The sequence below is a fragment of the Rhinolophus sinicus genome, linkage group LG11 (genome assembly GCF_036562045.2).
Source record: "Rhinolophus sinicus isolate RSC01 linkage group LG11, ASM3656204v1, whole genome shotgun sequence".
Classification (NCBI taxonomy): domain Eukaryota; kingdom Metazoa; phylum Chordata; class Mammalia; order Chiroptera; family Rhinolophidae; genus Rhinolophus; species Rhinolophus sinicus.
The window spans coordinates 72,836,102-72,851,643 of record NC_133760.1 but is presented as its reverse complement, the minus strand read 5'-3'; the positions used below and the strand labels follow the sequence as shown (position 1 = coordinate 72,851,643).

Genomic DNA, 15,542 nt, shown 5'->3' with positions numbered 1-15,542 from the left:
CTTTTGCTGTTCCAATTGTATGTTTTCTGCTACTTTGTTTTCCAAATTGTTGATTCAATCCTCTGGTTCATCTAGTCTGATTCCTTCTAGTGCATTCTTCATTTCAGTTATAGTACTCTTCACTTCTGACTGGTTCTTTTTGTGGTTCCTATGTCCTTTTTATGCTTGCAGTCTCTTTGCTGAAGTCCTCACTAAGACCCTTGAGCATCCTCATAACCAGTGTTTTGAACTTTGTCTCTGGTAGGTTGCTTGCCTCCATTTCTTTTAGTTCTTTTTCTGGAGTTTTCTCCTGTTCTTTCATTTGGGATGTATTTCTTTGTTTCCTCATTTTGTCTGCCTCTCTGTGTTTGTTTCTATGTATTAGGAAGATCTGCCATGTCTTCCAGTCTTGGCTGGGTGGCTTTATGTAGTAGGTGCCCTGTGGGGCCCAGTGACATGGTCTCCCTGGTCCCCTGCGCTGCGTGCTCCAGGAGTGTCCCTCGTGTGGGTTGTGTGTACTCTCCTGTTATGTTTGAGCCTTGATTGCTATTAGCATGTCATTGGGTGGGACTGATCCTCGGGCTGACTGGCTTTGGAGTTTGGCCATCTCCACAGCTTATGGGCTGTTGTGCGGGAGGCTTACCACACTGAGTGGGATTTTCCCCAGTGGGTTCTGGTGCCTGTTGAGACTGTCCTTTGTGTGTGATGCTTGTGGGGCTAACTGAGTGGTGCTTGGCTGTCATCTGAAGCCAACTTTCAAGTATGTTGGTTCTGGGGCCTGTGATTGACTAGGGACTACCTGGTAGGAGCTACAAAGCAATCCACAGTTGGTCACTGCCTGTTCTAGACCTGGAGGCACGTGGGAGAGGCCACATTGCAAGGATGTCTGCCACCAGTACCAGGTCTAGGGTAGCTCCCCAAAAAGCCAGGACACACTGAGGCCTGCTGCTGGTTGCCAGCTCCCATAAAGTTCAGCTGCCGATAAAGCCTTGTGCTGGATGGAGTTGGGTGTGACAGGATCTCAGTGAGTCAACAGGGTGGAGCAAGCAGAGCTTATCAGACCAATCAGATTCAGCTTTGGCCATGGGCATGAGGAAAGATGGCTCCTGCCTGCTGGCTGCATGGGACAAGGACCCCACACAGGGAAAATGGCAACTATCTTCCAGCCCTTGCCAGAAGCCACATATGCCGTGTGGCTTCAACACCACCCCCTCCTCCCCGCCCCCGAGTCACTGTCCCTCCACTGGAGCCCAGGGTGAGTGCCTGTGAGCAAGTCTGTGTGGATGTCTGGGTTTCTTGCAGCCTTCTGTCCCACCCAGAAGGTCGGAATCCCCAGGTTTTCACAGCTAGATGTGGGGGCTCCTCTTCCCAGTACCAATACTCTGGGCAGGGGAGGCTTGTGTGCAGATCAGGTCCCTCATTCCTCCAGGGAGATACTCCATGGTGGAGATATCCCTCCTGGTTCTCATCAGCCTCACAGAGGTTTGGGGCCAGCCCATTTCACGCCTCAGCTTCTCCTACCAGTCTCGACATGGCTTCTTCTTTATATCTCTAGTTATAAAACTTCTTTTCTGCCAGACTTTGGATGGTTCTCTAGGTTGACTGTTCTATAATTTAGTTGTAATTCTGATGTGGTCTCGGAAGGAAGCAGGTGTTTGTCTATTTTGCCACCATCTTGAATCGTTCTCTCTATGTGTATGTTCACAGTCAGAATTCTCAGTTCAGCTGCATTTGGAATCCTTCATTGCTGACAGAGGGGCTATATATTTTCGAATGTTTTTATTTTCACTGTTTGAGTCTCCTTTGATCCTTACAATAGCATGAAAAGTAAGATGGAAGGTTGGTGCTCCTTTGCAGGTGAGGAAAGTGAAGTAAATCAAGTGGAATTCAAATAGTGTCAGCAGATAGTGAATGGAGGTGAGAGGTAGAGAAGAGACCCAGGACTCAGAAGGCATGGGGCTATTGCTGGCAAAGCCAGGAACTTAGATTCAGTCTCTGGCATCTATGAAAATGCTCGGTTGATTGTATGATTCTTAGGTATTGATATTGTTATAATGACCCCAGGGTTCTCTCCTTTTTTTATGTTGCCTTTGTATGAACTTACTATTTTAAGACTAAATTGCTGAATTAACTCGTTGTTTTGGCATCAGGGGACAGAGACTTGCTATTATTTTAACATTTTTTCAAAAGAACAAGGTCTGTCCTTGTGCTCTGCTTGGTTTTTCATAATTGTTAGTTGTCAAGTTTGTCTTTTCTTCATTATGGATGTCCTTTACTGGCGACATGTGATAAGATTCAAGGGGCTGAGAGCATTTATCTAAATGCTCTAAAACCAGCAAATGCCCTCAGGACTTGAGGAGAGAAAGAAAATAACTTCCTCCTAGTAGGCTCTCTGTGAGTATCTGGGAGGACAAGAAGGTGAAGGGGGAGGGGCAGAGAAAGAGGAAGGCAGAGGAAAGGAGAAGATACAAAATAAGGACACCCGAAGTGATTTTTATTTACTCCAAAAGAGGAAGCAAAATCAATTGGGCCAAAAGAAAAAGCAATCTCCATGCTTTCCTGATGGCATTTAAAGCTTTATCTTATTTTAAAAAATACCTTGAAGGAAGCAATCATGACCACCATCTCCCAGCTATCCCCCTGTGTTTATAATTTCAGTTTAGTCTTTGTTATGTCTGTAAAGTGACAGCAAATAGTAAACTGATGACCCACATCTGTGCATCATGGGTGGCACCTCAAGGAAAATTAGTTCGAGGAAAAGCCTCCAGAGAAGGCTGGAAAAGATTGTTAATATGACTTTCAAAACAGCTAGAAAAGAGAAAAAGAAAAATTGGGGAGAAGCAGAGAAGGGACTCTAAGTTCCTCCATGTTGGTTCAAACGGAGGAGCATTTCATGGGTGGCAAGCTAGGCAGTCAGGGACGCTGCCAGGCCTGAGAAGGCAAGAAGTCCCAGCAGGAGACTCCAGATATGGACTCAGGAGAGTACTGCTCATGGGATTTTGGTTGTGTTCATTTCACCCTGTCTCCAGGATCCCTGCTCTGTGGGGAGGGTTGGCCTGAGGAAGGAATGAGCAGCACAGTTGAAGCAAAGCCCAGCATGACTGTGGATGGGCTGGAGTTTGAGGAGCTGAGAAGCAAGTCTGCCTTTTTTTTTTTTTTTTTCCTGACTTGCAACTTGCTGTCCTTTATTCTCTCCTCCTCTCCTTTGCCTGGGTACACAACCTGTATACTGTGTCCCCCTTTTAGAAGGACACAGTATGGTTCTAGGCTGTGAGTGAGGAGAATAGGCATTAAACATAGAGATGACTTAGCAATTCTCAGGATTTATCTTTAGATTCGAGGCTTAATATTTTATAGATGTGATGTTTTCTGATAAGCAAACATCATGGTATATCCTTTACACGTCAGTATTTCAGATGTTCCCAGTGTGCTAAGGCAACTTGGCATTATTTGTCATGAAACATTTTCTAGCCTAGGTTAGCCATGTCAGGGTCATTCCTGCTGGTCTCACCTGCTTCCCCCTTTTGTGCTGGGCTCTCATTCTCGTAGTCCGCTTACTGACTCCCTCTCGGTTTATGTAATATCTTTGTAGCAAATCTTTTCTTTGGGATTTTTCTCTCCACTCCTGGAACGTTTTCACCCTCTGTACTTACCTCTCTCTCAGTCACTCACGCTGTGCCTTGACTCCCGTTGCTGCTTTTTCTTACTCCTTCTTTACCAAACCAGGCTCTACAGTGCTGTACTTACTGTGCCCACCCTCCCAGTACTGTCCTCCCCTCCCCACCACCACCACAATTCCCCGTCTGATGAGATACCTCCTTGGGGTAGGTCTCAGGTCTCCCTCTCATGGCTTAATCATTCAGGTCAACCGAGTGCTTCCTTTTTTTTTTTAGAAATCTCTTTTCTGTATTATGGGAATGGTGGCATTCCCTAGGAATGGTGGCATAGTTCCTAGGAAATCTTGTAATTTAGGTTGTAAACGTCTGGTTTTCTGGAATTTTATCAGGGTACTCATCCATCCAGAAAGCAAAGCAAAAAAAAAAAACAAAAAAAACTACCCTTCTCTATAGTAAGTCCAGTTTTCCTCATCGCCTCTTCCTGCTATGGCTTTTAGAGAAAGGAATCAAAGTTCACCAAGTTGGACCGAGGTGGAAAGACCAGTGTAAAGTTACCAACTTTTAAATTCCCTGCTGCTCACTAGGTCACGGTTTCCTACTAGCTAGTTAAGAAGATAATAAGCAATGTTGCATTACCTCTGCTTTTATCCTCATTGCCAGTTATGTCTTGTTGCCTACCTGACCATATTTACCATTCACAATAAAAAAATACTTTCTGTTTTAACTTCTCTCCCCATTTTTTCTCTCCCTTTAAGATTGTCTTCTCTCTTTTTTGGTTTCATACATAACATTCATAACACAGGCAAGAACAGCACTATGCGATCCAAGAGAGCTCCTGGGTTATTCGTGAGCACTCTACCCTCACCAGAGCGCTCATCTCTGCTGGAACTTACCCTACATGATTCATTAATGGTTTATTGCTCCTCCTACTAAAATGTAAACTCAGTGAAGGATAGAACTCTGTCAGAGTTCTTCACTGTCATACCCCTCAGAGCCTAGAGCCATGCCTGTCACATAGAAAGTGTTCAAAAATGTTACATAGATGAATGAATGAATAAACATTGAGGAAGAGCCCCTGGCAGAGAAGGGGAGGGAATATTCAGTACCCAGAAGAAGGAGCTAAAGATGGATCAAGTTCTCAGGGATTTGAGTGTGGAAACAGGGAGGAGGTTTGTTGCCTGGGGGTGGGGAAGGAAAGGTTGTGAAATCTGGAGAATAAATAGAGTGAGAATAATCTGGAGATAAGAGGAAGACTGGGTTTCTTCTATGGAAATCAGAAGAAAAGAGGAAATGTTAGTTCTGTCAATAGCCTATAGGCTTGCCAAAACAGAGGTGGTGAAACTCTTTGTGTTTCCTTCTAATAGTGCTAATGTCACCTATGAATGGGGAGGCAGTTATCTGTAGAAATAAGAGATACCGTGTTTCCCGAAAATAAGACCTAGCCGGACCATCAGCTCTAATGTGTCTTTTGGAGCAAAAATTAATGTAAGACCTGGTATTATATTATATTATATTATATTATATTATATTATATTATATTATATTATATTATATTATACCTGGCCTTATATTATAGTAAAATAAAACCAGGTCTTACATTAATTTTTGCTCCAAAAGACGCACTGGAGCTGATGGTCCAGCTAGGTCATATTTTCAGGGAAACAAGGTATCTGGAGAGTGGGAAAGTTTTGTCACTATGGAGAATGTGAAAAAAAACTGACCAGGGAAGCATCCAGAGACGAATGGTCTGGGAAGCCCGAAGACTGAACTGGCTTTGCCAACAGAAGCTGCCCAGCTGGGTACTTTCCTTCAGCAACTCTCAGCCACTCCAGCCCAGGTGCTGGACAGGCAGGCTGCGGAGATCTTCCTTGGGTCTCTCAGCTCAGTTTCCATAACATCCTACTCCTTCTGATTTACCTGGCTTGTCCTGGCTTCTTCTAACTACGGAGTTGCTTATATCTGCTTTCTTTGATGGGCTGCCAGCTCTGTGAGGGCAGAGACTTGCCTGTCTTGTTTACTGCTGTGTGTCTAGCTCTTCCATGCTTGAGGTTTTGCCACGTGAATATGACAGAAGTACAGTGGAGAAAGGAAATTTAATATATTGGATAGGCAGTGGGATGTTAGACCACGGAATCTGAGGGGGAGAGAAAGAAGGTGAAAATGAGACAAGTAGAAAGTTGACATTAGGGGGAAAGACCCGTGGTTGAAGAACTGATGCTTTGGAAATAAATGAGAAGAGCTGGCAATAAATGACTAATTATAGACGGGAATATCTCATTTTGTAGCTCAGAGGGCTGTTGGGGGACCAGAGTCCAAGATGTAGCCATCGGAGTGGGCGGTTGCAGTGACATAGAGACCATTATTGGGAATGAAGAGGCCATGGATATTTTAGGTTTGAATACAAATGTTGAAGCCTCCACTGAGGTTTTTTTACCTAATAATTAAAGGGTATGCATGTGTTTACAAAGAAGGAATTCATACTTTAATTCACTTGCTCATTCATTCATTCATTCATTCATTCATTCATTCCCTCTTATTTAGAACCTGGTAATATGCTGTATGTACAACATTGACCAGACTAAACAATCCTAGGCCCTTATGAAACATACAGACTTGCAGGAGAGGCAGACTTTAAACAAATTACATATAATTATAAATTGTGAAGAATGCCAAAGGGAAAATTAGATTGAGGAAGAGGTAAAGATGAATTTTGGCAATGGCTATTTGAATGAGTACCGTTTTATCAAAGCTATATTGAGGATACATTTTTTTATATATATATTCAAACTTGATGGCTTTGTTTCTCTATTATTTGTTTAGAACTTACATAGAGCTATAGATGAGCAAACTTATCTTGAGTGTTGGGATGGCCCTAAAGTACAGTTTGGAAGAACAATCAGAAGGTGATTAGTGTTACGGAGGACTTCTCCTCTTGAGGTGTGTGATCATTCCATGATGGGCTTGAGATTCAGTTGAGTCATCTATGAGAAGAAGACAGGGGTTCACTAAATATTCATTTAAGTAGGGAACATTCTCAAGAGGCTCTGCTTGCATATCCAGGAAACTAGTGGTTTAAACTCCTGCAGTTATAAATAATTTTAAAGTAGAAAACATGTAAGATATATGTCCTAGCAAACCTCATCCATATTCTCTTGAATTCTCTAACATAAGTATACGTTTCACCAATGGAAAACAAAATCTGTTTTACTCTTATAGTGGAAAAATTAAAACATAATTCACAGTGTTACGCACTGCAATATTTATAGAATGCCAAAAATCTAGACCAGCAACTAATTTGAATTTTAGTTATATATGACAAACATGCGAGGTCTATTATGTATTTGTATTTGAGCATCGAAAGATGTCATAAATACATGGCTACTTTAATAAATCTAGAAAAAAAATTTTCTGTTGTGTGAAAAAAAAACTAGTTTTATTTTTCATTCCTACTATATTTTGAAGAGCTGCATTTCTTGGTTTTCTGGTGAGTCTTGGTGAAGACTTTTTAATAATATAGGTAACTGACAAACATAGTACTTTTATATTCAAAATTTTTTTACGGAAATTCATTATTTTGCTAAATATTTAACTATTTTTCTCATTCTTGCTATTCTTTGTAATTCTACTGAAATAAATTTCTTAGTACAAATTTGCATCCCTTTCTGCTCCCAATAGTCCATGGTAGTATTTATAACAAGGACTTTTACATATTGAGGGAAAGGATGCTTGCATTCATTCATTCAAAAAATATTTATTATGTGCCAATAGTACTCTTAGGTTGGGGAAACAAAAGTGAACAACACGGGCAAAAATATGTGCTTTCATTTACCTTCTTTTATGGTGTATAGAGACAGACAATAAACATAATAAATAAATAAATTATATTTTTGCATTAAAAGGTAATGAGTACTACAAAGAAAAGCATATATAAGGTGTATGGAAGCATATAGTTTATTGTAGAAATGTTTTTTTATGACAGAGACCAAGCTACTTTCATTTAAAAGCTTACAGAATTCCTAATATAAAAACAGAGTTACAGTATAGCATTGATTATTATTCAAATTTATTCTTATATATCTAACATCATTTATTGGTAGGACACTGCGTTGCACACCTTTTCATAGAAAATTGATTTAATTCCCACTACAACCTCATGAGGTAGGATTTGTGACTACACATGTGAAAAACCTCTATTGAGGAGGGATTGAATAACTCTCCCTAGTGGATGAAGCAAGCATGTGTCAGAGCCAGAATTCAAATCCTCGTTTTTGATTTCCATTCCTCCTCTTTTCTTACTCTGCACTGCTGCATGGAACATTCCAAGTAGTTTATTTTATTACAACATTGTATCTCTTGCTTTATGGAAGGTGGTATAAGATTTCAGACTTTGAAGTCCTTCCAATAAAAATAATAAGTGTTCTGTTAATAAAACAGCTTTCACGCAGTCTAGCAAAGTGATTTCTGAGGGAATATTCTACCCATCTCTCAAGACGGGAGACAAGAAAGTGACCCGAGAGTTCAGGGTATTATAGCATCCGGTAGTGCTCATTCTTTTCTAAATTTTCGTCAGGAGGCTTGCAAGTCTCCAGTTTAGTTGTCGTGGCGGCCAGGTTAAACGGATCCTTCCACTAAAAATATATCTTCAGAATTGTAGAGTAATCAGGAGCTTTTATTTCCAAAAGTGCTGCTCTTGGCATTTGATAATCCTGCATTTGCCAGTGCGGTTTGCAGAACTGTTCGCAGAGTTTTTACTTCACTTACGCAGCAGTGTGTGCACCTGTTGTGGGACCAGCTAAAACTGTTCTCGCTCTTGGTATTGGGCCATTCTGCTGATCCAGTGTGTTATAAATATTACAAGGATGGGGCTGCTTGAACGGCAGGATAATACAACATAATTTGACTAATGAGCTCGTCTCCTATTTAGTCCCTGTAGTCCGAGAAGTGAGTTAAAACTTCAGTCTGTGTCATCTAGGTTATTACAAAATATGGCCAGTAATTATACTTTATTTAGAATAAAGATATACTGGGAAGGGCTACATCTCTCTTGCTTAAGCTGACCCTGGTGGGGGGGGATCAGGACGGATGGTATCTTCCTAAATAATAATAACTTCAAGTTGGAAAGTCGTCTCCTCCTATGAGATCACTGCTGCACTTGAGCCAGCTGCAACGGAGAGGCGCATCCTGTGATTACGTAGGAGAAGAATGTGAGAAGGAACTGGGCACTGTGCATTTCACTTGAGTGACATCGATATATTTGGAAGCATCTGTCTCTTCCTTCCATCTAGGTGGATGTTTTGGCCTCCAATGGGCTACTGGTTCCCACTAACTACTGTGTCCAAAGGCTCAACCTGTATTTGGGGTAAAATACGCCTTCTTAAAAATTTATCATACTAAACTATTACCACATTTACTGGGGAATCATGTCCCAATGTGCCGTTAAATTCGGGAGTGTAAGTAGTTTCACTACCAATAAACTGCAGTATCCTTTAACACAGAAAATACCTAATCAGTCATGTTTTATACCAAAATGCCATGCATAGAAAGTGCGATTACTGGGCACTGTGTTCCTTTCCATTATATACCCATCACATATGTATTAAGTGCCTATGTTAATATGTGCCAGACAGAGCTCAGAATCAGAAACAAGTTTTCCTGACTCTCTGCTTTATGATCTATTATTATTATTATTTAAAAAACATATATACAATACTTCATGTTTGCCAGGCACAGTTCTAAGCACTTTACGAATACTAACTCCTCAAGGTATTTTTCGGGGTCACACAAATAGTGTTTGTGGAGCCAGGGATTCGAACCCAGCAGAATCTGGGTCCAGAGTGTGTGTCTTGCACTATACTACTCTTTGTTATTTCTAAGTAGCAATCGTTTGCATGCAATGAAACATAGGCTATAGTTCCTGCCCTCAGAAGGTTTACAATCTAAATCTGTTTCTTCATTCTTTCCATACTTATCTTCAAAGATCTAGACAGAGCACCGCAGCTCATTAATTTACTAGATCACTTCATTTATTAAGTATGCACGATGTGTGCTGGAGATGCCTGGACAATGCAGGCTGCCTTGTTAAGGAGCTCACATCAGGAGCAGAAGCAATTTCATAAGTGCTAATGGAAATTTTACATTTCCATTAAAATTTTCCCAAAAAGATAATGTTTGATTGGAGTTTGCTAGATGGATGAATGGAGAGAGGAAGGAATTACAGCTGAAGGCACAGTGGTATGTGTAGGAAGGAGAAGGGTGGGATCAGGAATGGAAATGATGAAGAGTTTGATACAACCAGAGACCCAGAAAATAGCATTTAACAAAGTTTGAATGGTTTTCTATGCCTGGATAAAGATGTGGAATTGATTCTATCAGTAATGGGAAATAACGAAGAAATTCAAATAGTGGCAAGACATGGTACATATTGTGGACAGTTGGAGTCAGGGCTGCCACTAAATGGAATTTGTATTCTCAGTTTTGCTATTTATCTTTTCCCCCTCATCTTCTGCCTCTAACCTCTTTGTCCACTCTTTCAACCTCTTCTATTTTTCCCCCTAACCCCCAACCAATCTCATCACTTCTTCCAGTAATACTTTATCAAGGTTTAATCTCAAGTTTGCAGGAAAACACCCAATATCTGCCATTGAAACATAATAAGTGTCATCATTCTTTCTAGTTGTCAATGAGAAAATTCCCTTTTATTAATGGAATTTCAAACATTTTGAGAAGGAGGAGTATTTCTTTGGAGGACAATATTGACGAGAGAACCCAAAATGAGGATTCTTTGGTACCTCTCCTCTTCCCGTACTGAGATGCATTCGCTTTTGCTGTGTTCCAATCGAGAGAAGCAGTAGCATTATACATGTGTCTCCCAGGGACTCTGACATTGCCTCTCAGTTCTGCCCCTTCCTCCACGTGTCCTCCCAGCATAACATCCATCCTCTGAGTCTGTTTCCTCTACTGTGTTCACCTAAAAAAAGAGAGCTGATGCAGCTGGAACTACTTTATAAAAGCTCAATGCAGATGAAAGGCATTGCTGTTAATTTATATTTTCAGCTAGAGTTCAGCTCTGTATTTCTATGTATTCCTCTAGGAACTCCATGTTTTAATGGCCTCAAATTTTCATCTTTCTGTAATACTAAGAAAAATTCAGTTCGCCTTTAGTTCTTGCATATGAGGTTGTCGTTGTCCTTGAAAGCCTCTCAGAGAATCTGTCTTTCAAGTCTAGAGAAAAACTTCAAGAATAACTTTCTGAATAGCCCTTGATTTGCATTAATGATGTCCTCTAAGAGAAAAGTGCTACCTTTTTCTCCTCTTGAGTTTTTCTGCCTTCTTTCTTTTTCAGATTGAAGAATCAATTGAGACACACTTTGGCAGCCATGGCAGAAGGGCCATTCTCTACAGGCCCCGTTCCTCCAGCAAAATGGAGTGTCGGCTCCACCAGAAGCTTCTCACCCAGCTGCACTACACCGTTGTCATCGCTGAAGAAGGACGCAGTGCTGACCTTGGGCTCGGGCTGCTAGAAAAAGGTAAGAGTAAGAAGTAATTACCAAAATTGCTTGACATAGAATGGTAAGTAATTTCTGGAATGTGCTACTGTCTTCCTCTAAAAGTTTCACAAATACAAATTTTTACCCATGATCAACTTTCATATATCATAGAAAACTTGGCTCCTTTGCTACTTCCTCTCAATTTTTCTTTTGCTATATGTCTTTATTCCTGAAATTATTTTGTTTATATTTTTGTAGCATTTTGGAGTTGCATAGTTCATATTTAAATGCTACATAAAAAATGTTTATGTTTATGAGCCCGGAGACATGTTCTGCCCAGCACCAAACTGCTCCATATTTTAAGAAAATTGCCACTTCATCTGTGACTGTAAGTGGGATGTGCTGGAAATTGTTTCAAGAAGCCAGTTTAAATGTGATTCACGGATTGTCTCTAACTGTGAAAAAAGTGTGGCTGTTTATCACACACACAATTATTAGTCAAGGACTTTTATTTCTATCATTTGAAGTGAAAAATCAGAGACAAGTTTTTAAACAAGTTATTTGAAAAGAGAGTTGAATGGATGATGAGGGTCAAAAAGGTCAGTAACAGTAACACCTAACATTTCTTAAGCAACTAACCCTGTGACAGATGCTATGTTGTATTCTGTATTCAGGCTATCATGTAATCCTCACTGGAGTCCCCTGAGTACCCGAAGATTAAGAAATATTAAATCCCCTTCCCAATATTCCAGAACAGGAAACTGAGGTTTCCAGAGGTGAAAAGACTCACCTAGGATCTTAAACCTGGGGTGAGGGAAGGGCAGGATTTGAACCCCCGTCTTCCAGATCTCACCTCTGTGCCGGTCCTCTTCACCTTCTTGGTGAGCCAGTCTCTATTTTGGTCCATTATCCTGCACAACTTTGTCATTATTAGATCTACAAGGAAGTGTAACACTCCTTCATCATGAGCCAATCAGATTTTTCTCCTTAGAGTGACACAATGTATCTATTTTATTTTTTTATTTGTTTAATTTTTTTAATCAAAAGGGAGGGGAGAAAAAGGATGTTGAATCAACTGATCTCAGCGGTGGTTTCCTTTGGGAGAGAATAGTCGGATCCTTGTCCCACAATAATATTCATTTTTCATTTAAATTTCAAAAATCTTGCCATCCTCATAGCATTTCTTCAGTTAGGTGTCCCTGTAAGTGCTAGGTCTATGCTGGTGGATGAAAGAGGCTGGAGGGGCTTTGAGCCATGATCACCCTCTTCCACAGTCATCTTTTATTATGTTGGCAGTGAAGTTGTAAGCTGCTTAGCTAGCAAAGCTCCCAAGGATCAGAGCCCCTGAAGATCCACTTTGATGAAAAGAAAGGTCTTCCAAGTATGCAGAGTACAGGCTGTGAGGACGGGTCTGCAGGAATGCCATTTGCTGGTCCCCACCCCCTGGGAGCAGTAAAGAATCTAGAACACTGGGCTTTGGAAGCAAAGGAGAAAAATAAAAGTCAAGATGAAAACTCTGGAATATGAATGAGGGCTGAAAACAAACTTTAGAAACCTCAGTGGGGTAGGTGCTAGTAAGAAGGACCGATCGAAAGTTCTAGAATATCCATAAATGATATTGTCAGAAAACGGATTATCAGAATAGGTGTCAAGAAAAGATATAATCTCCCTCTCATCCCACACAATATTTTAGCCCATCACTAAACCAGATGGCTGCCTGTGTAACGACTGCCCGCGTGTCCCATGAGCCGTGCCCCTGAGACACCCAGGGCATCAGCCCTTGTAACTCACCAGGACTGTGTCCGATTCCTGTGTTCTCCACCTCTATGGTGCTGCTACAGACTGCATGGGTACAACATGGATTATCGGTGCATTTTAACTTCAATTCAGTTTCAATTTTCTCCCATTGCAAAACAGAGGAGATAAGTCTCCTCTCTCCGTTGATGTCCTTGGGTCAGTTTTATAAGAAAAAGGAGAATTATTTTGCAGCTTCCAAATATCAAGAAAGTGCAATGACAGCCTGCTAGTAATAGAATCTGGCGGCCAAAGGGGTTGTTGGGTCCAGTAGCATAAACTAGATGGTGTCACCAGAATTTGTCATTGTAAATATTCCTTTGGCTCCTCTTCCCCACATTCCCTTGGCTTTTAAAACATCAACTTTCTAACTCTTTCTTAGTATTCTTTTACTCTGCATAATAAGATATTATTCCTGGATAGGCCTCAAGAAAGAATAGCAGATTCACAAGTATGGGAAATTGACTTTTTTGTTTGTTTTTCACTCTATTTTGTAGTTTTCACCCAGAACAATGTGTATTGAATACCCGAAATAAAAAAGCTCTGTGACTGCAATCTAACACATCCTTGATTATCTAGCATAGAGAAAAAAAAGAAAAAAACCTTTTTATTGTAGCTTATCTGCCATGGCTACAGATTTAACCTGCAAATTATGCTTGAATTGAGGCCCTTGTGACAAAAAATATTTTGCAGAGATTTGATTCTGGTAAAATTTGTTTTGCTTTAGTTTCACATCTTCACTACATGCTTCTTTTACTATATGTGTAGCACCAGAAACTATGACACCATACTGGTCCATTTTTACTAAGTGCCAAGGTGCAGACTTGACATATTTATGAAATACATTCTTGGGCATAGGAAATTAAACAGAAAATGCATTTTTGCTGTTCTACATATCCATTCCACCTGCATTCCTTTCCTCTCCTGACGTGACCCAATCACTTCCGCTGACCTCTTTTACACCATGCTTTGAAGCACATGTGGCCTCTTTCCAGCTTGGGGGCCCCTCTTTTTTTTTTTTTTAACCTATTAAGGCCAGAAACGGATAAAAATTAGAAAAAAATAAAGAGTCATGGGGCAGGCAGGCAAATTCCACTATTAAGTAATCTGTTCTTGTAGAGTAACATTAGGACTTTGTATTGTATTTAGTTTTCCTACTACTTCTTTAGTAAACATTTATTGAAAAGAAAAGTAGGAGTCTCAGTTTCTGTTAGAATATGGTTAGTTCCATTCTAGTGACATAACAGAACTTGGTGGCTCTTTGGGAAGGACCATACAGGGCTGTAGCTATATGACCTAAAGCAGCTAAAGTTGTCTGAACCTTAGTTTTCTTATCTGTTAAAGGCAGTCATGGTGTTTACTGCACAATAGTATGTGGTAGGATTTAATCACTTTGTCCACCCACATCAGAGTTCAGGGAGGAGACAAAGTAAAACTCAGCCAGTATTTTTCTCATTAAATAGCCTGGAATTGAGGCCCAGAATGTTATATGTTAAAAGCGGAAACAAGTAATTCTGATGTGTAGTCCAGCTTGGGAAGCACTGTCTTAAGGGATATACTATTGGTTCAAGGAATAACAATCTTTAGAGTTAATTTTGGGAATAAAATGATGTAAAAGTCAGTTTGCTATAATGCCATTGCACTACTTAAGATTTAACTGTATAGGTATTTACAAGCATTTCATCTTGAAGCTGAATTTGAGAACAGTAAAAGGACAATTGTCTTTGGATTTAGGCCTACAAAATTCAACAAAATGTACAACATATACTTTTACGGTCCTTCAGTCCTGTGCTCTGGAAAAATATATCTTATATGTCTGCATTTGTAAGAACATATAATTCTTTAAAGAAGAGATAGAACCACCGACCAATTATTTCCTTTCCTAGATCTAGGTATTATTTAGTAAATCAGTGCTTTAGTACATGGAATAGCACAGTGGCCTAAAAGAGAGTAGATGTTTTCCAGAAGTTCTTACTTGGATGTTAACTTAACATCCACGTAGTATGTGGTCTGAGAGTATGATTCAGTAGATTTTATCATTGGATACAGGTATTTATGTACACTTGAAGGGTACTACATACCTAACAATTTTCTATCCACTTCTGAATGCATCTTGCACTTTTAAATAAAATGTTTTCTACAGTCCGCATGAAAAACAAATGCCAAATCACTATCAAAGCTACAGATTTGGAGTCACTCTTAAGGTTTGAAATTGCTCTTGTTTTTATAAGTTGGGGTTTTTACATGGAATGTTTTATGAAGAAAGAGAAAAAAGTGAAAGATCATATCAATTTTCTTGCCAGGTTTTGGCAATAGATGTGGCCCGTTGGCCAAATCCGCCCAACGCCCGTTTTTGTAAACAAAATTTTATTGGAATGCTGCCACACATTTGTTTTCCTACTGTCTCTGACCACTTTTGTTCTACAACAGCAGGGTTGAGTAGTTGCAGCAGAAACTATACGGCTTTAAATACCTAAAATGTTTTTTATTGGACCCCTTATAGAAAAAGTTTGCTGACACTTGTATCTACACTAATTTTGTCACTTGATCCCTTACCAAACTGGTGATTAAATTCTGGGACTGAGATAGTTTAATTTTTTAACCAAACCTCATTCAAAAAGGATTTGATGGTTTATAAGAAAACACATAATTTTTACATTACTAA

The 15,542-nt window shown here is 40.0% G+C and overlaps 1 protein-coding gene across 2 annotated transcripts in view; it reads left to right on the top strand.

Moving 5' to 3' along the window:
* The window catches only part of CPED1 (cadherin like and PC-esterase domain containing 1), a 250,109-nt gene that overhangs the window by 16,665 nt on the left and 217,902 nt on the right, over positions 1–15,542 (top strand). For both annotated transcript variants that reach the window (XM_019750063.2, XM_019750062.2), the window contains one exon: positions 10,939–11,122. In XM_019750063.2, the coding sequence (XP_019605622.2) occupies positions 10,939–11,122 (184 nt within the window). The remainder of the gene's footprint in view (positions 1–10,938; positions 11,123–15,542) is intronic.